Source organism: Panthera pardus, unplaced genomic scaffold (genome assembly GCF_024362965.1).
Source record: "Panthera pardus isolate Hobbes unplaced genomic scaffold, ASM2436296v1 HiC_scaffold_8, whole genome shotgun sequence".
NCBI lineage: Eukaryota > Metazoa > Chordata > Mammalia > Carnivora > Felidae > Panthera > Panthera pardus.
Window position 1 is genome coordinate 55,632,994 of NW_026527013.1, and position 22,429 is coordinate 55,655,422.

At 54.5% G+C, this 22,429-nt stretch overlaps 1 protein-coding gene across 1 annotated transcript in view; it reads right to left on the minus strand.

The window, feature by feature from the left end:
• Positions 1-22,429, minus strand: part of SLC6A6 (solute carrier family 6 member 6) — an 88,522-nt gene that overhangs the window by 15,257 nt on the left and 50,836 nt on the right. Inside the window, exons 6-10 of the mRNA XM_019433592.2 lie at positions 15,106-15,238; positions 7,457-7,591; positions 6,146-6,249; positions 5,891-6,015; positions 1,841-1,953 (exon numbers count right to left, since the gene is read on the minus strand). Of these exons, the coding sequence (XP_019289137.1) occupies positions 1,841-1,953; positions 5,891-6,015; positions 6,146-6,249; positions 7,457-7,591; positions 15,106-15,238 (610 nt within the window). The remainder of the gene's footprint in view (positions 1-1,840; positions 1,954-5,890; positions 6,016-6,145; positions 6,250-7,456; positions 7,592-15,105; positions 15,239-22,429) is intronic.

The following is a 22,429-nucleotide window of genomic DNA, read 5'->3' on the forward strand; positions in this document are numbered from 1 at the left end:
TAGCTCCCTGGGTTCAAATCCTACTCATGCCCTTCGTGGGATATCAATTAGGCAGGTCATTTGAAGGGCTCTGAGCCCTGAGTTCCAGGTTCTGAGTGGAAAGGGTGCCAGCTCCCTCTGAGGCTGGCTTGGAGAGCTCACCAAGATTCCCTGAGCCCGTTGGCCGCCATGAGGCCTGGCTCAGACGTGTGCCTCGCCAGCCAGGCCCCACCTGCCTCCCAGGGAGAAAACTTAATATAAACCACCTCCACTCCCTCCGGAAGCAGCTTCCTTGGCCCAAGAGGCCCATTTTGGGCCCATGGAGACGTCATGCTTTGTCATTTATTAACCACTCTGTTTTTGTTTTTTGCTTTCACTTAGAGCTTTGGAAGAAGTTATAAAAGCCATTTGCTTGGGGCCTCCGAAGGCCAAACTCATTAACGAGGGATGATTAATGGACTCCTCTTGCTGTTTATACAGCTCAAGCCCACCAACAACTACACAAGTATTTTGTTTTCAGTCTCCCAAATGTTTCCACTCTGTCTTCTCTGCTAATCCTGGTCCCCTTCCTGCCAAATCCTTCACTCTGTTCTTGACCTTGCTGGCAGACTGCCTCCTCTCCTCTGCCTGACCTTCTAAGACGTTCCTCCTATCTGGTTCTGAGTCCACAGGGACTCACCCTGGGCAGCGACTTTGAGGCTGCTGCCCATGGGGTGGGTGGTGAAGCCCTCTCCTGAACTGGCAGCAGGTGTCTGGACCTAAGATTTCCCATGAGGCAGCCAGATACCCAGACCACACAGAAGGCCGCAAAGTGCCTGCCTTTCAGCGATGGACCTCAGATGATGGCCCCGGGGTGGTGGCACCGTGTACAGGGCTCTGGTCTGAGCATACCACCAGCCCACCCTGCGCATCCTAACTCTCCACTCCTGGATCACGCCTGCCCTCTCAACTGTCATCTTGAGACTACCCCAAGGAAAATACACATATCCCCAAGGGAACTCTGTTTTCCAAGCACCACATGCTGCTCTGTATCAGGCACTGTGCCTGGTACTTCATACAAGGCAATGTGGGTAAAATCACACCCATTTACCAGATGAGAAAACGGAGTCTCAGCGAGGGGAGGGAATGTGCCCAATGCCACACAGCATGGGGGCTTGGAACTGTTACTCCGAAGCCAGTCTCAGCCCCTGGTTGGCTCTCACTGACACACCCCATGGAGGTCTGAGCCCTGGAGGGGCGGGACACAGGGGTTCAGAAGTGCAGGAAAACAGTGTTGGTATAGATGGAGTCGTGCCTTGGGAGGGCAGAAGCTGGGCTGGCCAGAGGACAGGGTGGGCCTGAGCGAGGCTCCCCAGCGCTGGAGGATCATGGTTTCACTCCGTGGGACGCTACTCACATGCGCCAGGAATCACAGAACACCATGTGTGGTTTGGGCTTCTCTGGCTGCACTTAGGACAATCAGTGACAGCTTGGGCAGGCACTGTCGCCCCTTCCCTGAACTGCCTGCCATGTCCTGGGCCCCCGTGTGCACCCTCCACGGAACACATCATCATCACCACTTGGCCTTGACCTTCTATTTCCTGTCTTTAGTTTCATTTTAACCACACGCGTCAGGTATCCATTTCCCCTTGCTGGGGCCAAAGACCCGAGCTTTGGGGCAGACGTCCTCCTCCTGTTGCCCTGAGGCCTTTTCTACCCCTGGGGTCTTGGAGGAACCCTTGCTGGCTGAAGCTGGTGCAAGTCTGATGTGAGGGCGGGAAGGGAGGGAACGTGTCACACACGGCACGGTGAAGGGCACCTTCCCAGAACCACACTCCCCCGGGCACTCCCTCTGTATGGCGTCCCCTCGATCTGGACATACCTGGCTATCCAGTCCAAGCAAGAGAAGCATAATAAAAAAGAGAATGGACCAAAACGTGGGCAGCGGCATCATTGTCACAGCTTTTGGGTAGGCAATGAAGGCCAGGCCAGGACCTAAAGGGAAGAGAAAATGGGGAGGGGCAGAGGGGGAGGCACATCAGTGACCCGGCCACCCGGGGCACTGGAGCTCACACAAAGACACTCGGGACTGAGGCGGTGTCCCAAACCCCAAATGCAGGGAGGAGCCGGGTCTGAATCTGTGCCTGGGGGAAGAGCCCAGGCCTGCCTCCCTTTCGGATGGGGTGCACTGGGGCTCAGGTGGGGCCCCGTTTTAGCATCTGTCTCCTATGCAGCAGTACAAGTGGCCTCACACACCAGAATCCGGCAGACCTGGCCATTTGGGGGCGGGGGATGGGACCGAGCCTGGGACCCAGTCTGCCGGCTTGGAAAAGGAGGGCTCCCCAAACCAGAGTAACCAGGCCAACGTTTGCTGGAAGGAAGCAAAGGGGGAAAGATCTGGTTATCGGACTACCGAAGCCCCCGTTGGCAAAGAAAAGGTTTCTACTTCTGAGTTAATGACTAAAACATTGTGAAAGAATACAGAACCATGCCCTGCAGGGCAAACCTCGCTTCAGGGGTGCGTCTGTGCACCCCACTGAGCAATGTCAGAGGCAAGGCCCAAAGTTAAAGGGAGGTGTGCGCGGGGCAAGACCCCAGGCTCCGGAGACCTGAGACTTCCATTCAGGTCTCACTCCACCTTCTCTTTGTGTCACCACGCACCCCTGCAGGGACCTGCTTCCCCACCTGAGAAGGGAGGGGCAGGATCCAGGAAATGACTCCCAAGGAGACTTCTCGTGCTCAGATTCTCAGATGCTGAGCCCACTTCCCTAGAAAAGGGCTTCTGGTTTCTGAGGAGGGGACTCGGACAGAATCTGGAGGCCCGGTGTGGGAGACGGGAGCCCCGCCAGCTCAGGGGGCATCTTTCTGCCTGGAAACATTCCAGAGACATAGAGAAATGTCTCCTCCTGCCTCCGGCGCGTCTGGGGGGAGAAGCCAGGGGTTAAGACCTGTGGTTCTAAGAGGCGGCAGCAAGCAGCAAAAGAAAGGAGGCCTGAAAGGGCCCGGGCTGAAAAAATAAAGTAAGATCCACAACTTAAAAAAAAATAATAATAAAAATAAAATAAAATAAATAAATAAATAAATAAATAAATAAATAAAAAAGGTCAAGAAATGTGAAAACAAAAAGGGCTAGAGGCCAGGATATTTAGAGCAGATATCAGAAACCAAATGACTAGCTTAAGAATGAGAAAAAAACAAAACAAAACACAACAACAACAAAAAAACCACCAAAAAAAAAAAAAAAACCCAACCCAAAAAACCTTTAAAATAAATTGGAGCCAGAAACCGCACAGTAGGGCGTTAACCACAAATGTGGCAGGCAAGGGCGAGTCCTTCTACTGTCCAGAGTCTACTCGGGTATCCTCAGGCGTCGATGGTAGCAAATCCCACGAGAAGTGGTAGAAGGGGCGGTCCTACCAAAACCCCAAAGTCCAAGCTGCAACGGAAGCCCCATGTGCACCTCGCTGGGGCCCCCCTGGTCCCCCTACACGTCAGCTCTGGCCCGACTGGTAAGCGTCACTGCGTGTGGATTCAAGTCCAGCCGACTGCGAGACAGATGTAAAATGGGGCCCCCCAACCCCCACCCGCCACCCGCCGCCCACCTCCCGCCGCCCGCTGGGGCCTGGGGGAGGTTCTCAACACGCTCGTTTCTGTATTTCAGTTTTGCCTTTCTCAAGCCAGCCTCTGGGAGAGGGTCTGAGCATCTTTCTCTAAAAGCGCACGGGGAACTATAGAGAGAGAAGTCCATGTGAAGTCACGCAGCCGCTCCGAGCACCAATGCATGCCCCTCCGCGAGCAGAGAACGCGCCGCTGCACGTGCCGTGTATACTCCGTTCGGCCAAATAATTATCTTGTTCAAATGCACTTCGCTCAATATGGTGCTTGTTAAAAGCTTATTAGAGAAATAATCACCCTTGAGGTATCTGTCAGCTGTTCAGACATCACCGTGGGGAATAAACAACAAGGTCTTTGAAGTGGACAGGAGGAAGAAAACAACTTAGGGTGATGATATATACACATATAAAAGTACCTAGTTGTCCACAGAGAAAGATCTATTTTAGATATCGAGATATATATAGATATATAGATATATATCTATATATATCCCACCACCAATTCACTCCATGCTCCTGGCAATCACAACTGCTTTGCAAGCCCTCAACTGAAAAAAGCCGCTGCAAAGAAGCTGCAAATGGTCTCCCCCTCATCACTGGACCTGCCAAACTCCCAAGTGGGTGTGGATCTTTCTGGAATTAACTTTCTGTGTCCTCAGTCCCTGGCCTGCTTCTTGGGGCCCTTGGGGAAGGAAAGCTATGTCTGATGGTCCGACCTGGGACTGGGGGCCAGCGGAGAGATGCGTGGGCTTGCCACACTTGTCCTGCGACACTGCGGGGCGGGCGGTGGGGAGGGGGCAGAGAACGTCTTTGCCAAGCAAGGATGAGAGCAGGGCCCACGGGCTCTGAGGTCAGAGAAAGTCAGAGGAGCTCAGATGCATTCTCACACAGGGAAGACCAGAATTATCACGTGTGTCCAGGGTGAGTGGGAAGGCAGGAGGCAGAGGACGTCCTCGTGGCAGAGGGGCCTGTCCAGGAGGTGGCGGGCGCCCTGTCCAGGAGACCCCAACTCGGATCCTGATCAGCCCGAGCAAGGCCCTTGCTCTCAAGCCACTGGTCTCCTCATCTGCAGAACAGACGTCTAAATGCACAATGCTGAGGTACTCCTGACCCCCAACGGTAGGGTTCTGTGGCTGAGAAGCCAGGATGCCACCCTGTTTTCAACAAGGGCCAGAGCAATGCCATGGCAAGGGCTCTAGCTATGCCTGACTCTGGTCTGTGGTGGTCCCTGGAGTTAGGACACTAGGCTGTCCTCTGGACCTGAGAGGGGCCTCAGCCCAGGACCCTCGCCTCTCTCCATGTGGGCCCAGAGAGGTCGTGAGAAATCGAGAGGTCGGGTGCAGCAGAGGACATGTACAAAGTTACCAAACCTTCCAGGCAGCTGATGAGCACCCACCTGGTGAATGGGCAGGACAGGAGGGAGGTAGAGAAGCCACAAAGATAGCCCTTGGGGAACTCGGGAGCCTGTGGTTCCTGTTCCCGTATCCAAGCCACTGCAGTTCTATGGCTACAGTTCCAGGACTTAGCACTTCCGGCAGCAAGTCCTAGAATACTGTGATTCTGAGGCTCTAGGATTCTAGCAACTGGAGGCTTTGTCATTTTCAGGTTCCAGAACCACCTTCCTGGAGCTCCAGGATCCCAGCCTAGGATCCCAGGCTTTGCAGAGTTCACGATTCTAAGACTTTCCTCTACTTCCGGAAGGAGCACCCCACCAACAGGGCCCCATGCCTCCAGGGGGTGACAGTGTCCCCATAAACTACCCCCAAACTGGGTCTGTCACGGTCCCAGCGGGCGACCGCCATGCCCACCATCTCTCTCCCACCCCACTGCCTACGGTGGTGGCTGACACAGGGCAGACTCCATAAATCAACAGCATCGGTGGAATGAATGAATGGGTTTGCTAGAGGGAGCGCGCTGGGAGCAAAGTGCAAAATACAGAAACCAAAGCTGCGAAGGTGGTGATGGAATGCCGACTGGTGGCTGGCTTGGGCCTGAGTTAGGAAAGTGGTTTCTGTTGCTGAAACCAGGAGTTTGCTGGGGAAGGAGAGGGAGGGAAGACCACACAAGAGTAGCTAAGTATTCCCCCAACTTAACCAACCCCCATGTTTCTGCTAGCCCCTTGGGCCAAATTGCAAAGTGCTTAAAATTTAGCTTTTGTACTCTTTGATACGTGGGGGACATCTTGGTGGGGGGGGTCCGTTTCGGAAACCAGGCTCGTCCCCCCCCAAAGCCCCCTGGGGTCTGGCTTCATGCCTGCAGTACTTGGCTTACACACTAGGTGGCAGTGCCCACCACCACTGCCACCAATACCACCATACCTGACTCAGCCACATCAGCAATGTCCACCCCTTGCTCTTGTGCCATGAAGCCCAGGATGGAAAAAATTGCGAAGCCAGACACAAAACTGGTACCACTGTTCAGGCATCCCAGCAGCATACAGTCCCTAAGTTACACATATGTCAGGGAGCAAGTTAATTCACAACACAAGGAAGCCACGCTCCCTACTTCTTCTCTTTTTTTCTTTAAACATCATCATTTCTAAGGTTTACCAGGCCCGCTGGCGCGACACTTGCCTGTAGGAGTTGTACTTGTACTTGTTGTAGCTCCCCAGAGAGGTCATGGCCCCCAGGCAGATGGCGTAGGAGAAGAATATTTGTGTCCCGGCATCGATCCATACCTATGGGGGTTGGGGTGGGAGTGGTAAGGAGAGAGAGAAGGGGCCGTTAGGACCAGCTTCCTGGAGGGGGCAGTGCGGGCCCTGGGCACCTCAAAATGTGCAGACTCTTGACTGCAACGAGAGCATTTGTGCTGGAATCCAAGGCGTCTTTGAAGGCAATACTGAGCTGCAAGGAAGCCCAGAAGTCAAAGAAACCCCCAGGCACTGAGCGTCAGGATTAGGAGGATGGACTTTTGAAGCAGACAGATCTGAATTCCAACTATGAAATGATTGTGGGCAATAGGACTCCCGCCTGGAGCCTCAGTTTTCACATCTGTACCATGGGCTCCACTGCCCTGACGCACAGCACTATCATGCCTATTTTTGGAAAATAGATTCAGCCCAGTGCAGGCACAGGGTAAGACCGTGAAGTCAAGGCCGCTATCGTTACCGTAACTGCTATTGTCTGGGGACCCCCAAGTTGGAACGGGGGGTATTCCCGAACGGATTATGCAGGCAAAGCTGCTCTCCAGAACTTTCCTTGAGGAGCTCCCGATGGCCACAAAACTGCCTTCCCAGCTGTCCTCTGATGTTGGCCAAGCCCCCTCTCACCTAGGAGAGGGCGAGAGGGCAGTGGGGAGGAGACCCAGAGCAGCACAGGACCTTAAAGGCAACTTGAAGGTTGAGGATCCCAGGGACAAAAGGTCCTCAAATGGGCCAGTAAAACATTGTAGGGTGTTCTCCAACCTCCCGCGGTCACATGGCTGACTGCCAGGAGCCAGACGTTCAGTATCTGCCCCCTGACATTCCAAGAGCTCATCGCCAACTCTGAATTCCGACCTCGGCCAAGGAAGCCAGAAGCGGCACTCCTGAGCCGACTCTCCCATCCCCACGAGGCAGCCCTCTCGGCCACTGCGGGCAAAGGCCAGGGGCGAGGAGGAGGCTGGCTCCTGAGACCAGCCCCCCTTACCTGGCACAGGGCCGGAAGAAGACTATAACTGGCTGGCCTCAGGAGGCCTCGACATGAAAAGATACGCCCACAGCGGGAAGGGCCCATGTGCATGGTGAACAAACCGCCACAGCCCAGCGGAAAAGTACCGGAGCCGGACGGCCCGACCAGATGCGTGTGCCCAAGAACCGCGGAAACTGGGCCGCCAGCTTCGCTTCCCCCTCACCCTGCCCTGCCTGGCCCCGGGTGGGAGGGAGGACAGGCTGCCTCCTGGTGTACCTGTGGGTCCTCCAGGCGGCTGATGTCAGGGTACAGATAAAACTTGATGCCTGCGCCTGCACCGGGCAGTGTCAGTCCACGGACCAGCAGCACCAGGAGCATGGCGAAGGGGAAGGTGGCCGTGAAGTAGACAACCTGTGAGGGACGAGAGGGATTCAGGGGAGCCCGTGGCCTCACCTGCTGCTGTCAAATTCCAGCATTCCCTCCGGAGCCGAGGGTCTGGAGCTGAGCCTGCTGCTTCACTTGCTGTGTGACCTTACACATATCGTTTAACCTCTCGGGGCCTCAGTTGCCTCACCTGTAACCTGGGTATCACACAAGTACTCACCTCACAGATTTACTGAGATTCAATGAAAGCAATCCTATGAATATTTACTGAATATCTAGGCCCTGGAAATAGAGCGGTGGACAAGGCAGAAAACAAATCCCTGCCCTCACGAACAGACACTCTAGTGAGTAAAGAAGGAAAATGGAAAGTAAGAGTGTGAACTATCAAGTGTATGTGTAAAAGGCTGACCCCAGTGGTTGGCATGTGACACTCAGTACGTATTAGCTAACATTACAACTTTTAGTACGACTCTTACGGTTCGGGATCAGTTAAGTGTGGGTTCAAATCCCAGCTCTGTCCCCTCTCTTGCTGGGTGGCCTTGGGCATGTTGCTTAACCTTTCTGGGACTGTTCCCTCATGTGTAAATGGAGACAAAAGTAATAAAAGACCTCTGTCAAAAGCTGAGGTGAGTGCCTGGCACTTCGGTGCTCAAGAAATGGGGCCTGTTGTTGACTCTGATTTTGTAGGAAGGACACGACAACTTCTAGGAGGAGATGAAGTCTCTAAAGCCCCTTGGCCAGGAGATGGGGAAGAGCCTCCACTCCCTTGGGGCCGTGGGAGGCCCACGGCCTTCCCTGGATCACACAGCACATCCCAGGCAACCTAAGGCCAATTGGAGGTGGGGACCAGAGACGACCGAGGGTGTGCCGTGCCATTGCCAAGGGCCTGCCCTCCATATCCTCCCCTGTCCTGAGAGCACTGGTCTTCAAACACCCTGCGGCCTCAGTCCTCTTAGATGGATTTCCCAATCTTTTCCTTCAACCTGAGAAGTTTCCAGGCAGGGTTTATGCCTGGGAGGGGCTCAGAGGTGCACGGCTCTGAACAGACAGCGAACTCCTGGTACTTCCAGCAGGACACTGGCTGAATGAGGACTCCCCAGGCCCAAGCCCACTTCGTGCTCACTACACCCCCCCTAAACTGGTGTGCTGGCCACCGTGCTGACAGAGGAGGAACCGAGGCTCAACAGGGCTTGAAGACTTGCCCAGGTCATCTAAAGAGCACAGGACCTGCACCCAGGGCCCGTGGAGATTAACCACCTCGCTCTGAGCAAAGGCATGAGGTATTTCACATTGCCGATGGAGCACATACAGAAAGGTCATGTTGACCACATGCTAAGACTAGGTCGCAGAGCCCCTGACTCCCTGGGGACCTCAGAAAGGAACGACTATGTAGCCAATGCACCCATTTTACAGGTGAGGAAACAGACACCCAGAGAGCAGGCTGAATGTGTCTGTGGTGCTGGGGGGCGGGGGCGGTGCTCGGTTGCTGCAGCCAGAAGTGCCCAGGTGGGTAACAGAGGCCAATGGAGGGTGACAGACCCTGAACCCCACCGATCTGGCACAGGAACCCTCACTGGAGCACAGTTCTTGGATAGCCGACATCCCTTTGAGTAGAAATAACTAGAAAGGGCCTCTGGAAAAGGGCAAGAAAAAAGCTCTCAGGACCCGTCTGGCTCGGCTGCCCTCAGCCAGTACTGCCAACCAGCATTTATTGAACGCTTACTGTAAGCCTGGTACTATTCCAAGTGCAGTAACTTCTATACTTAGTTGGTCCTGCCCTACCCTAGCCCTTTGAGGTAGGTTTCAGTACTATCTTCGTCTTTTTTTTTTAATGTTTATTTTATTTTTGAGAGAGAGAGACAGACAGACAGACAGACAGAGTGTGAGCAGGGGAGGGGCACAGAGAGAGAGGGGGAGACACAGAATCCGAAGCAGGTTCCAGGCTCTGAGCTGTCAGGACAGAGTCCAATGCAGGGTTCCAACCCATGAGCTGTGAGATCATGACCTGAGCCGAAGTTGGGATGCTCAACCAGCTGAGCCACCCAGGTGCCCCGTGTTCATCTTGAAGGTGAGGAACTGAAGCCTTTGCTCAGAGCAAAGTGGTTAATCTCCACGGGCCCTGGGTGCAGGTCCTGTGCTCTGTAGATGACCTGGGCAAGTCCACTGCTTGCCCACACAGGTCACACCGCACTTAAGAGGCAGAGTAATAAAAAGCCCTTCTGTGGGGCGCCTGGGTGGCTCAGTCGGTTAAGTGTCCCACTCTTTTGTTTTCGGCTCGGGTCACGATCTCACAGTTGTGAGATCGAGCCCTGAGTCGGGCATCATGCTGAGCATGGAGTCTGCTTAAGATTCTTTCTTTCTCTCTCTCTCTCTCTCTCTCTCTCCCTCTCCCTCTGCCCCTCCCCTGCTCACACTTGCCCTCTCTCTCTCTCTCTCAAAAAAAAAAAAAAAAAAGTACTTCCAAGTCTGGCAGTTTATTCAATCCTTCCAACGACCCGAGGAAGGCTGGACTCCCCAAGGGCACAGGTTGAACTTCAAGCTCAGTGACTGGCTTGCTGTCAGACCTTGAGCAAGCTACTGTCCCTCTCTGGGCTTCATTTCCCCACAAGCTGAAGCCCGCCGAAGTGGGAGGCTCAGGCCAGATGAGCTCTGAAGTTCCCTCCAGCCCTGCCACCCCAAGGGGAAGGGTAGAGTGGTGTGGGTCACCCAGGCTGGGGTTTGCGTCCCATCTCCGCCACCTCCCAGCTGGGTGGTTTGGCCTCAGCTTCCATCTGTATGGGGAGGATTAAGGGAGCTGACCTCACCTGCCACCCTCAGGGAACCTTGGCAGTGATCCTGGTGACCCCAGGTGAAGGGCGGGCCCTACACCTGTCTCTGCAGCTCCTTCCCGGGATGCCTTTGCTCCATCAGGGCCTCAGTTTTCCCAGCAGAGAACCCTTCCAATTTCCCAAGGACCAGAAGGCAGATGCAGAGGGCGAAGGCAGGCCAGGAAGCCACAGAAGGGGTGAAAGAAAGAAACCAGGCATGCCCCCCTCCAGGCCGCTCCTCCCTTCCTGCAGACAGGCCCCCAACCAGTTCCCAACTCTGGGCCCTGCTGTGGGCCACACCCTGGGCCTGGTGAACAACAGCTGCTGACAGCACGCTGTCCCCAGAGGGCGGCCACTTCAAAGCCAGCTGGGCCCCACCAGGCTGGGCAACCAGGCTCTGGCCAGAGGGCTTTGTGTCAGGGACACAGGAAACCACCCAGGGATGGGGGTGGCTTCCCTTGTTTTCACATATTACATTTGTTTAACAAGCACTTAAGTAGCACTTACTGTGTGCCAGGCACTCTACTAAGCTTTATGTGTGTTACTCATTTAATCCTAAAGGGGTCGGTACGTGTATCACCTGCATTTTCTAGATGAGAAGACTGGCCCAGAGAGGTTGATGTCAGGTGCCTGGGGTCACAGAACTGGTAGGTGGCAGAGGTGGGACTTGATCTAGGCCAGCTGACCTCAGAGTCCCGTGTCTTTTGTGTGGTGTGTGTGCGTGTTATCCCTGTCCCTCCCCCAGTCCAGACCAGGACAGCCCCACCTGATCACAGCCCCACCTAGTCACCCCACTTCATCTGCCTTTTTGGAAAGCCACCCTTGTTTTGCAGAACTCGCTGCTCTGAGGACAAGCCCCTGAGGCCCATTCTCTCAACTTTTCCGTGACTCCCCCGGGATCCTCACGGGAGAGGCTGGTGCCAGCCGCCGCCAGTGGGCCTCTAGTGGTGGCCCAGCAGGCCTTGCCACGGGACGTGGTATTTTTCCACTCTTGCTGGCAAGCTCATGGTTCCTCTGAGCCCTTGATCCAAAAGCCCTGTGGCCCAACTGCCCTAGAAACTTGAGAGGACAACTCTTCCTCACTCCCCTAGGGACGGTGGAGAGAAGGTGGTCTGCAAGGCAGGAGGGAGACAGGCTAGTCTCACACTGCCCTGAACTTCCCTTGGGGGGAAAGGCCTGGGGAGCTGGGGTCCCTCAGCCCAGAGATGGAGGTCCGAGAGGTGGGGCCATGAGTCTGTGCCCAGCACCTAGGCAGGCCCTGAAGGCTTTCACAGCACCCCTGTGTGTGTGAGGGCAGCATCACGAACTCATTTCACATAAGCGGAAGGACGTGCCCAAAGTCACGCAGCCTGTGGGACCGAAACTGAGATCCCAAACCACATCTGACTCTGACTGCCACCCCTTTGTTTCTAAGAGCCAGACGGAAGAGCTGGCGATGGAAGGGTGCGGCCTCAGACCATGTCTGTGCTCCTGTCTGCCCGCGAATGTGTTCCCCTTCGGGTCCATGGCGCCGTACTTCCTGTGTGAGGGTCTAGACTTGCGTCACCTTCTTGGACCTGAGGCTCTGTGAGCAGGGACATGCCTGCCTCATGCCCCACTGCACCATCAGGCTAGCACAGGTTAGGGCAGGCAGCAGGTGATGGTTAGGGGGTGGAAGAATGCAGGGCGCCGAGCTTGGCAGCTGGGCTGTCTGGGTTCAAATCCCAGCTTGTCCCAGACACCTCAGAACATTAGGATGGTTAAATGAGCTAATAAACAGCACTGAGAACAGTGCCGGTGATGTGTGTTACACAGCATTTGCTGCCATTATCACGGTTTGTTGAATGAATTAAGCCCCAACATACCTGGGCCACGGCTCAGATCCTTGGAATGACGACAGTTTACAAAAAAGGGAACTGAGGCTCAGAGAGGCAAAGTGACTTGAACTTGGGTCCTGAGCTGCCCAGGCCCTCCGTCCGTCCACCCTCTCCCTACCGGACCAGTGTCAGCCACTGAAGCAGGGCCATGCCAGGATGAGGCCTGCCCTGCTGCCCATGGGCCCAGCCCCCACAGCGGCCATGAACCTGGTCTGTGGCCAGGGCTGAAAGCCATGGCTGGCGGCTGGCGGCGGGCGGGCAGGCAGGCAGGCTGTAGAGCTCAAGGAAGTCCACAGAGCCTTACTGTGTTTGTCTTGGCTTCTTTGGGCTGGCCCAGGCCCTGCTATTGTTCTGGGAGCCATGCCCGCCCCTCAGGGGCCTGGAGCTGTGTGAGGAGGAGGTTGTCTCCAGGGGTGGGGTAGGGTAGGGGACCTCTGTCAAGTCACGTCTTCAACTGGCCACAGTTGCAGCCTGGTACCCTCTGCTTTTCGCTTTGATTCTATTGTCTTGCCCGCTGTTCCTGCGAAACATCAGCTTCCTCCATCAGACTGGGGGCTCCCCATAGATCTGGATCAGATATACCTCAGGGCCTTTGCACTGGCTGTTCTCTCTCTTTAGAATTTTTTTTCCTCCAGATATCCACATGGCTTACCTCTCACTTCCTTCAGACCTGTGCCCCAAAGTCACCTTCTTGGTGAGCCTGCCTGGCCACCCTATTTAAAAGTATACCCCAACACTTCCTATTCTCCTTCACCACACTGTCCTTTAACCACCATACTCTAGTCACCACCTGACTCCTATATATTTCACACATTCACCTTGTCACAACCAGCAAATGTGTCAGCTCCTGGAGCACAGAGATGTCTGTCTTGCTGACCCCTGCGTGTCCCCCGGCCCCATTCCTACAATAGGACCTGACGAATAGTAGAGGCACAAAATGGACAGATGCATAAGGAAACGATCATGTGTCCAGCATTGCTCAAGAACACTGCTCCATAGAAACTTCCTGAGAAAAACTCATCTCCATGTGGGGAAACGGAGGCCCAGTGAAAACAGGGTTGGTATTTACTGTACCGTCTGAGACAAGCATCGTGCTGGCTACGTAACACTTCTTGTTTGAACCCTCGCTTCCTCCCGTTCTGTAGATGAGGAAACTGGGGCTTCAAGGTGAGGGAGTACCTTTGAACAAGCCGCCTAACCTCTCCCAGCTTAGTTCCCTCACGTTTGAAGAAAGGCGGTGAGGAAGCAGCTTGCACACAAGACGGAGGAGGGGGTGGGGTGTCACGGGTGAACGCGCACCCTGAGGCATTGTGTGGATTGCTCGAGGGGCCCTCTTCCTGCCTGTCCCGGTGGGGCAATGCTGGCCAGGGGTGCTGCGTGTGGACGTTTCTGAAGCCTGGCCTGCTTCCTTTCTGGACGGGGTTTTAGGAAAGCGGGATGGCTCCGAGCACAGAAACAGGCAGAGGGTATGTGGGCTGGGCAGGCCCCCACTCCAGAATCCTTCCCATTCTGCCTCTGCCATCCTGGGCGCCCGGATCTTGCCCTGAAGGAGATGCTGGGATCCATCCAGACCCGTGATTTCACTTCGGGGGCTCTTCATCCAGAGACAACAGGGTCTTTCATTTAAATTCTGGTGCAGCAAAGGCCCCTTCTCCAGACAACTTTACCACCCACTGCCCACTGCTGTACCTCAAATGCCACCTTAACATACTCGCTTGACCTTTGGGGGCTTTTAGACCTTAAAGAGATTTTCCCCCATTGAGATGCAACTGATAGGAGGGAAATGATAGATGGGGGACATGTAAAGGCAGATGAGCCAACACCTTCACTATGGCCTAGAGCCTGGCCGAGGCACAGGCTCATACCTCTGATCGTGACAGAGCCCTCTGCACTGACCTGAGATGGCAATGACCATGATGCCGGCCAGTGTCTTGGTTAATCAGGTAATGGTTTAGCTCTAATTTTAACAGGTAACATTTTAATCATAGGCTGACATTTTCATGATTGCCAATACACCAGCCCATACCTAAAACCTCAATTATAAGCTAACATTTTAATGATCAGCTACTACCTCTGTTAATAGCTAACAGTCTAGTCATCGTGTAACATATTAAATCAGTGGCGAATATTTCAGTGATGGCTAACATTCTGGTTAACAACTAACATCTTGGTTACGAGCACATGACTTAATCTTATTAGCGAAAGCTTTCCTTAATAACTAACAATTCAGTTTCCAGCTGAAATGTCACTGGTAAGATGATTCAGTGCATCGGACTTAGCAGCAAAACTCCCGGTCAGTGCTTTTCAAACCCTCAGTGAGCATTTGGATTATCCGGGGATGCTGTTCAAATGTGGGTTCTGATTCTGCAGGTGTGTGTGTGTGGGGGGGGGCATGGGTCTGCATTGCCAGCAAGTTTGCGGGAGATGCTGCCCATCAGGGCGCATTTTGCAGAGACAGGGTCCGTGCTGTTAGGGACTGGCTGAGAATCGACAATCAAGCTGCCAGCTCACCTTGCTTGCAGCTAACTTCACAGTTACAAAGCTAACGTCGGATATCTGCTAACAGCTACGCTTGGCCGTGGGAGCCAGTGACTATGGGAGCTTGTACAGGTACCACAGAGCCCACTGCCCGATTTTCAGGAATTGTGTCAGCTCGTTGTGAAGCCCTTGGTAACTTGAAGTCAGACATGGTGGGAGTATTTCCACCACGAAGTGGGCAAATACCACAAAGCAGGGCCTTATTTTCTTTTAGGGGATTGCTCTGTCGCACACACCAGCACTTTGGTCTGGGCTCTGCGTCCAAGCGGGAGGTCCTGGGAGGGGGGTAGGCGGAAGATTCTCTGGGCTGAGGCAGGGGAGAGACAGAAACACCACTCACTTTTCCTGTGGACTTGACGCCCTTCCAGATGCAGAAGAAACAGACCAGCCAGACGAGGAGAAGGCAGAGAGCAAGGTCCCACTTCAAGGAGCCGGGGTCGTCGATTCCAGAGGACAAGCTCAGCACATTGCGCCTTCGAGCAAACAAAGCCGCAAGTCAGTCGGGCCGGCCCTGGGGCAGCGAGAGCTGAGGCCGAGGCGCCAACAGGCTGGGGCTGAAACCCCGACTCAGGCGCCATGTTTCCACAAGGCCTCTCGCCTCTCCAAGCCCTGGAATCGCCATGGGTCTTTGAAGCAGCTCCCACCCAGGCCACAGGGCTGTGGAGAAGTCAACAAGGAGATAGATTTGGACTCCTACGTCAGGCGAACCCGGGTTCAACCCAGTCTGGCCTCAGGAAAGTTAAGTAAACCTCCAAGCCTCAGTTTCCTCATCTGTAAAATGGGTACTAATTCCTGTGGATCGATTCTTAGTAGACCCTGCTTCAGTGCCCACCAAGGGCCAAACACTGGGTTCAAACTTGGCTCTACAGTGTAATCACTGGGCTGGTTACCCAAACTCCTGGACCTGAGTCTCCTCATTTGTGAAATGGGAATGACTACCCTCCCCCAACACTCTGTCCCATCCCTCTTATTCTATTCACCCCTGTTCCTTATCCAGATCTCCACTAAAATGTCAGCCTCACAAGGCTTCTACATGCGGCTGCACAGCACTTTATAGAGATTGGTGTTAAAAGAAAACCCACACGGGGCGCCTGGGTGGTTCGGTCGGTTGAGCGGCAAACTTCAGCTCAGGTCATGATCTCGTGGTCCGTGGGTTCGAGCCCTGTGTTGGGCTCTGGGCTGATGGCTCAGAGCCTGGAGCCTGTTTCCGATTCTGTGTCTCCCTCTCTCTGACCCTCCCCCATTCATGCTCTGTCTCTCTCTGTCTCAAAAATAAATAAACGTTAAAAAAAAATAATTAAAAAAAAAATAAGAGAAAACCCACATGAAGTACTAACTACAGGGTCTGGGTGCAACCAGCACTGGGTAAACCTGTTTCTGTCCTGGCCTTGAGACGCCCAGAATAGGTCCTGGTACCTAAGCGATGCTGGTCTCCTCCCAACCCCCAGCAGGGTTGTGAAGGTCTTGGGGGTCGGGGGGTGGGGACAGGTAGACAGTCTGAAGACTAATCAGCTCAGAGCACCCACCCTCCCTGCCCGGCATCACACAGCAGAGGCTGGGTCCTTGGGAGTCCAAGAGACTTACTGACCTGTGGAAGATGCATAGAAACACCTACTCACAGACACATCTCTGCGGGGCAGATGCCGTCTGAAGTCAGGGTGGGGCAGCACGGGGTGCTGACGGCCAGAAGCCACACATCGTAATGCCAAGAAACTGTCCCCATTGTCCCAGAGCCCTGATACTGCAGCAGTGACCAAGGGCAGGCACACCGAGCCCAGGGATGTCAGCCCTAACCGCCACTCCATCAGGGTCCCTGTCCGCTGAATCCCCGGGCTGCTGACCATGGGAGCCAGGGAGCTCGTGCTCCCCTGGGAAAAATCTGGTTCGCTCCTGTTCTAACCAAAGTTCGCTCCTGGTTTCAAGGCCACACTCAAGCAAGAGAGGCAGAGAGGGAGTGTGCTTTGTGCCCTAGGCTCTCTTCTGTAAAACGCAGGTAACAGTTCCTGCCCCCATGCTGCTGCCTGGCAAAGCATTCCAGACCATTCCCTAGCTCTCAGCCAGCCTGTGGGAAGTTCCCTGTGGTCAGGGCTCTGGGTCTCAGAATGCCTACTGGGCCAGATGTGTCATTGCTTTTCCTTCTTTTTTCCAGAGTCAACATGAGGACCTTGAATAAATCCAAGATGCCCCTCTCAATTGGCATTCGACCGAGGCCTTTCTTTGGGTCACTGCCATGGTCCCAGCACCTACAAGAGCATGTGGCACATAGTACAGCCTCGATAAATACCTGTTGAGTGAACGAACCAGGGACTCAGCTGAGGCAGCTGGCAAGTTCACGTGGCACTCTGGACCAATCCATGCAGTATTACCATTAACGCACCTTAAAAGGGGCCAGCTTTCCTACCCTTTTCTTGATGAGAACCCTGACATCAAATGGCCTCCCCTCTGTCACCCACAATGGTGTGCTCATACCATCCACAAGGCGTTTTCAATTCATCTCATCTGATTCAAGGACTAAGGTCACTGGCCCCATTTTACAGACGGGGAACACCAAGGCACGGAAGACCCAATTGCCCACAGACACACAGCCAGCAGGCGACAGTGTTACCACCCTGTACTCAAGCCTGTCTGACTCCAAAAGCCCGCACTCTGTGGACTCCCCCATGCTGCTCCTCTGGCAAAGAGAGAATAGAGCCTAAACTTTAAAAAGAATCTGTCCAGTCCCTGCTATGGGCCAGGGTCACCTGAAGCCTCAGGCCAGGGGGCATCCCCGTGAGGCAGGCCGTCCGCCAGACGCATCCCGGCTGGGGCCCTGCCAAGCACGTGGATCTGGCGGCTGCAGCTGCCTGAGAATAAAAAGCCCTTCCCGCAGGCTCCAGAGCTCAGCGCCTTCAATGAAGGCCCGGGGCATGCTGGGCAGCGGCCCAAGGCTTCCTTGTGAATGGGCAGCGTCACAGGGAGAGTGCTTTTCCACCTCCACACCTTTGCACACCCTCTGCATTGCCAGCCACGCGGCCCTTGGGCTTCCAGAGAAGCCTTCCCTGCTGCCCCACAGACCACCAGAGTCCCTGTCGGTCTTGCGGCTTCTATATGTGGCTGCACAGAGTGTCACCCACAGGTGAAAAGTCTGTCTTGCTTACCAGGCTCCAAACATCCCAAGGACAAGGATCTCACAGGCAGGTACACAGTAGGTGCTCAGCTAACGCTGAGGAGGTGCCCGGCCTTTTCTGCTCTCCTAAGGGCAAGCCGACCGAGGAGCCTGAAACCCCAGAGCTCAGAATCTGACCACACCACGGCCAGCCGGTTCACGGACGCCCTTTCGACCTTCTCCCCCTCCTATGCCGGGTAAACCCCTGGTGCCCGTGACAGACGGGAGGCTTGCTCTGGGCAGCTAGCTGAGCAGCTACGGAAGCCACAACAAACAAGGAAACTGAGTCTCCGCTGCTGGCAGCGAATTCCTTAAAGGAGCTGGCGACACCTGCAGCGACACTGTTGAAGGCACGTGCTCTTGGATCCGGCAATACTCCGTTCCTAAGACTCTCTCCTGTAATTACTCTTGCACGTGTGGCCACCGACGGGGTCCACCCCAAGCTATTCATCGCAGCAGCGTCTGCAGGGCCGACGCCTGGACGCCACCCAAATGGCCCTCAACAGGGGCTCCGCAGGGGCAGGGAAGACACACAGTGGGATGCACCACGGCCCCTAAGACAATGGGAAAGCTCCCTGGATGCAGATAAGGAACATAAAACAAGTGAACAAAGCAAGGTGGACAGCACTGTGGCATGCTCCCTATTGTGTTCAAAAGGGAAGGGGGTGGATGTACATTTGTGCTTGACTACGCACAGACTATTTCTGGTAGGACACACAAGACGCGGTTGCAGTCGCTGCCTGTGGGGAGGGGGACCTGGCGGTGGGGACACGGGGGAGGGGCGCTCACTTGGCACTGAATACCATTTTTTCTATTTGGCTGTTTTCAGTCTGAATGTTTTTCTCGGTGAATGTCTGATGTTGTCAGAAGAAGGATTCCATGTTTTTAATAGCACCTTTATAAAAATTATTTAAAATTCTTGAAAATGTTTGTAATGGGCCATGCAGACGTTCTAGGAATGGAATGAGTGTGTCTCATCCGTCAGGGGTTGTCAAAACAGAGCCCAACGTGGGCCCAGGGCCAAAGTGACCGACATCCTTTCCAAAGATATCTTTGGGTAGCCGTGGAGGCCAGAGAGTGTGTGCATCCGTTCGAACCCCTCTTTGAAGGGACCCAAGTGTGAAGGACCCTCCCCAAGCTCCCCCCCCCACCCCGTGGGACTCCTGTGGCCTCAGCCACAAAGCAACAGATAGGGATCTGTTGGGCCTTCCGCCTGTGCTGCATGGGAGGGCTCAGGAAACTGTAGAGTGCTGTACCCCAGAGGCACGGCTGTGGTGCACTGCCCCTCGACGGTGCCTGCTAACCACCCCAGGAAACTGCACATTACCCCAAATCTAGCCATGTCCCCAGCACTGCCACCACTCCTGTCTGGGCCCCCACTGCTCCCCAGAGCTATTTCAGCAGGCTTCCCACTTGCCTTCCTGCCTCCACTGTCACCCTGCCCCCAAGTCTGTTCTCATCAAGAAAGAATGTGTCCATACCCAAGTCAGGTCACACCCCTCCTCTGTTCCATATCCTCCCTTGGCTCCTACCTACCTGGCTAACAAGGCCCTCCCAAGCTGCCCCTATCTCTTTTTTGCCTCCCTGAATAAGGTGACCAAATACTCTTATCGTTCAGACCTATTAATAATGACAGTGGGACCACAGGTGTAAATGGGACGTGTCCGGGACAAGCTTATGTATGGTAGCCCCATCTCGAACCTCAGTACGGCCCCTTCAGCCACTGTGTTCTCTGAATAGATTGAGCACATTCCTGCCTCAGGACCTTTGAACTGGTTGTTTTCCCAGTCACGTGTTACAAGACATGGCAACGCCCTCCCTGCTTCAGGTTTCTGTTCAAATGTTACTTCACTGGGGCAGCCTCTCCTGTCCATCGTATGAAAATAGCATCCCTGGTCACTCTCCTTCTCCCGCCCCGGCTTTATTTTTCATCATGGATCATCACTTTTATACTACAATCATATTTGTGTTATCTGTGTAATGTCTGGCTGTCTTACTGCAATGACACGTCCATGGAGGCAGGGCCTGTGTCTGATCACTGCTGGACCCAGAGCAGTGCCTGGCACATAGTGGGTGTCCAACAGACATTAACTGAGTAAATTAATCGTACCCATTTGGTTGATGGGGAAACTGAGGCTCAGAGAGGTTCAGGAATTCACCTGAAATTACCCAGCTAAAAATCAACCCTGGGCCTGGTTCCCTTTTTCTGATGCTGCCCTGGGACCAGCCCCCTGTGTACCAGGTCCTACGCTGCCCTTCGCGAGAGCCCCCAGCATCCCAGGCTTCCCTGCATCTCTCATACAGAGGGAGGAGGCCCAGAGGTGAGCTGCATTCTTGTCCAAGAATAGTAATGATTCATTCCAGGGTGGGATCCAAAAAAGAATCGCCTGGACGTCTGTTTTGAGTCGGCCGCCCCGCTGCCGTCCAGCCGGCACTCAGAGATGTAAATACGTCCTCCGAGTGGGCCAAATCGTTTCCTTTTGACTGCCGGCCAGCCATTTATTGGCCATGGCTCTTCCCTGGAGACTGGCGGAGGCAACAATTATAAAAGAGCCCGTCCTCCCCAAGCATGGGGCCACACAAGGCTCTCCCCACCGCCTCCTCCTTCCGACAGCTGCAGGGGAAGATTGGCTGAGCACGGCTTGTTTGCAAATATGACTCATTTCTTTGATTCTAATAAAGCCTAATGATACGTGCTGAGCTCCCGGGGGGCTCGGGAGGAACCAGGGAGGAAGGCATGGCTCCGGCCTGATGGAGGGCATTAGGCCAGATCTGGCCCCGCCTGGCTTCCAGGGCTGGGGTGAAGCAGGACCCTTGGGGCAGACAGAAGAAGACCCCAGAGCAGAGACACGCAGGATGAGGTTAAGCGGGGGCAGAAGCTCTGTTTTCCATCACAGAGCAACTCAGAGTCCAATTATAATTCACAGCCAGTGTGAAATGAATGTCCCAGGGGCCCAGGTGGCTGTCACAGGGGTCTGCAAGGGCACATCTCACCAGCTCCTGCTGACAGTGGTGCTTTGGCGTTGCAGACAGGGTGGGCGTGGGGGGTCCAGGCCAAGAGAAGACCCCACGCAACCTGAGAGTGGGTCACGCAAACACATACGGCACAATTTTACCTGTGACCATGGGCTTGCGGCTGGTGGGGACACAGACGCTGCAGGTGGTGTCTGGTGGCAGAGGTGAGGTCTGGGAGCTCTGCTGCCTGTCTAGCTCCCTGCATCACTTAACCTCTCTGGTCCTCAGTGTCATCCCCGAGGAGCCGTGACTGGAGGCCCTGTCCTTAGCATATCCCTTGTCTTAGCTCTTTAAATAGAGCCAGACTGTGAAGGTGTTGAAACCATGCTATCTCCAAGGTTTAGAGAGGTGAGGTCTCTGCCCTGGGGTGTTGCAGCTGGGATGCATGGTGGCCAGAGTCAGCCTCCCTGCTCCCGACGACCTCCTCTAGTAAAACTGGAGGGGGAGGGGCAGCTGGCAGCGATGTTCGGCAAGTTCCTTCCCTGTCCAGGGCCCATAAGGAAGTCTCAGCTTTCACAGTGCCTTATCTTGATTCCTAGGCAGCTCTCATCAGGCATCGTTTGCTGAAGGCAAGGTCACCTCGAAGACCTACGCGTCTGCTGCAGGTGAGAGACGTGGAGGGAAACGATGGCTGGGGCCGGGCTTTGGCTCGAGGGACATGGAGACCAGCCTTTTGAGAGTCAGCTGGTACCAGTCATGGATACCTCCATAATGTCCCAGCAAGCCTCTCCTAATGGAAGCCGCAGAGCTGGTCACTGTAGGGCTGGTGGCTATTTTCAGGGGAAATCACAGAAGCTATGTGTCACCCCAAAGGGAACCCAGACCCACTGATGCCTGACCCCTGTGAGGCCCTGTCTATAGTTGGTGCTTCATATATGCCCTAGTCTCTCTCCCACTACTGTGTTCCTTGAGCAGTGTCCAAAACATATTCACTCATGTCGCTCCCCTTCTCGTATACCTTCTATGGCTCCCCCTCCTAGAGAACAAAGCTCAAACTTACCGGGCTAACATTCAGAGCCTCAAACCTTCTCCTGGCCCCATGCGTCCTACACTCCAGCCAAACTGGTGACTTTACTACTCCCAAATACTTGTGTGTGTTCAGAATGGCAAGCCTCTTCATGGGCTGTTCCTTCCACCCAGAACGTCTTTTCTCTCTCCTTTCCAGCCTAGGGAGCTCCTATTCACACCTCAAAGCCCAGCTCATATGGCCTTTCCACTTGCAGTTGAGGAAACTAGGCCAGAGAGGGGTGGCTGCCTTGCTGCTCTGGGCTACAAAGCCAAGTGGATGCAGACAAGCAATCAGTGAGAAGAATCGGCACTCGGTGGGCACTCACTGTGTTGAAACATTCTCACTTAATCCCCCCGGGCTGAGTGAGATCATAGTATCGCAAAAGCCAGGAGAGGGTTCTGGGCTGAGAAATGCCACATTTGGATTCACAGTTGACTGCAGAGACACAAGGGTAAGGCAGGGAGAGGAGAGTCCAGCGCTGGGGTCTGGGAGAGT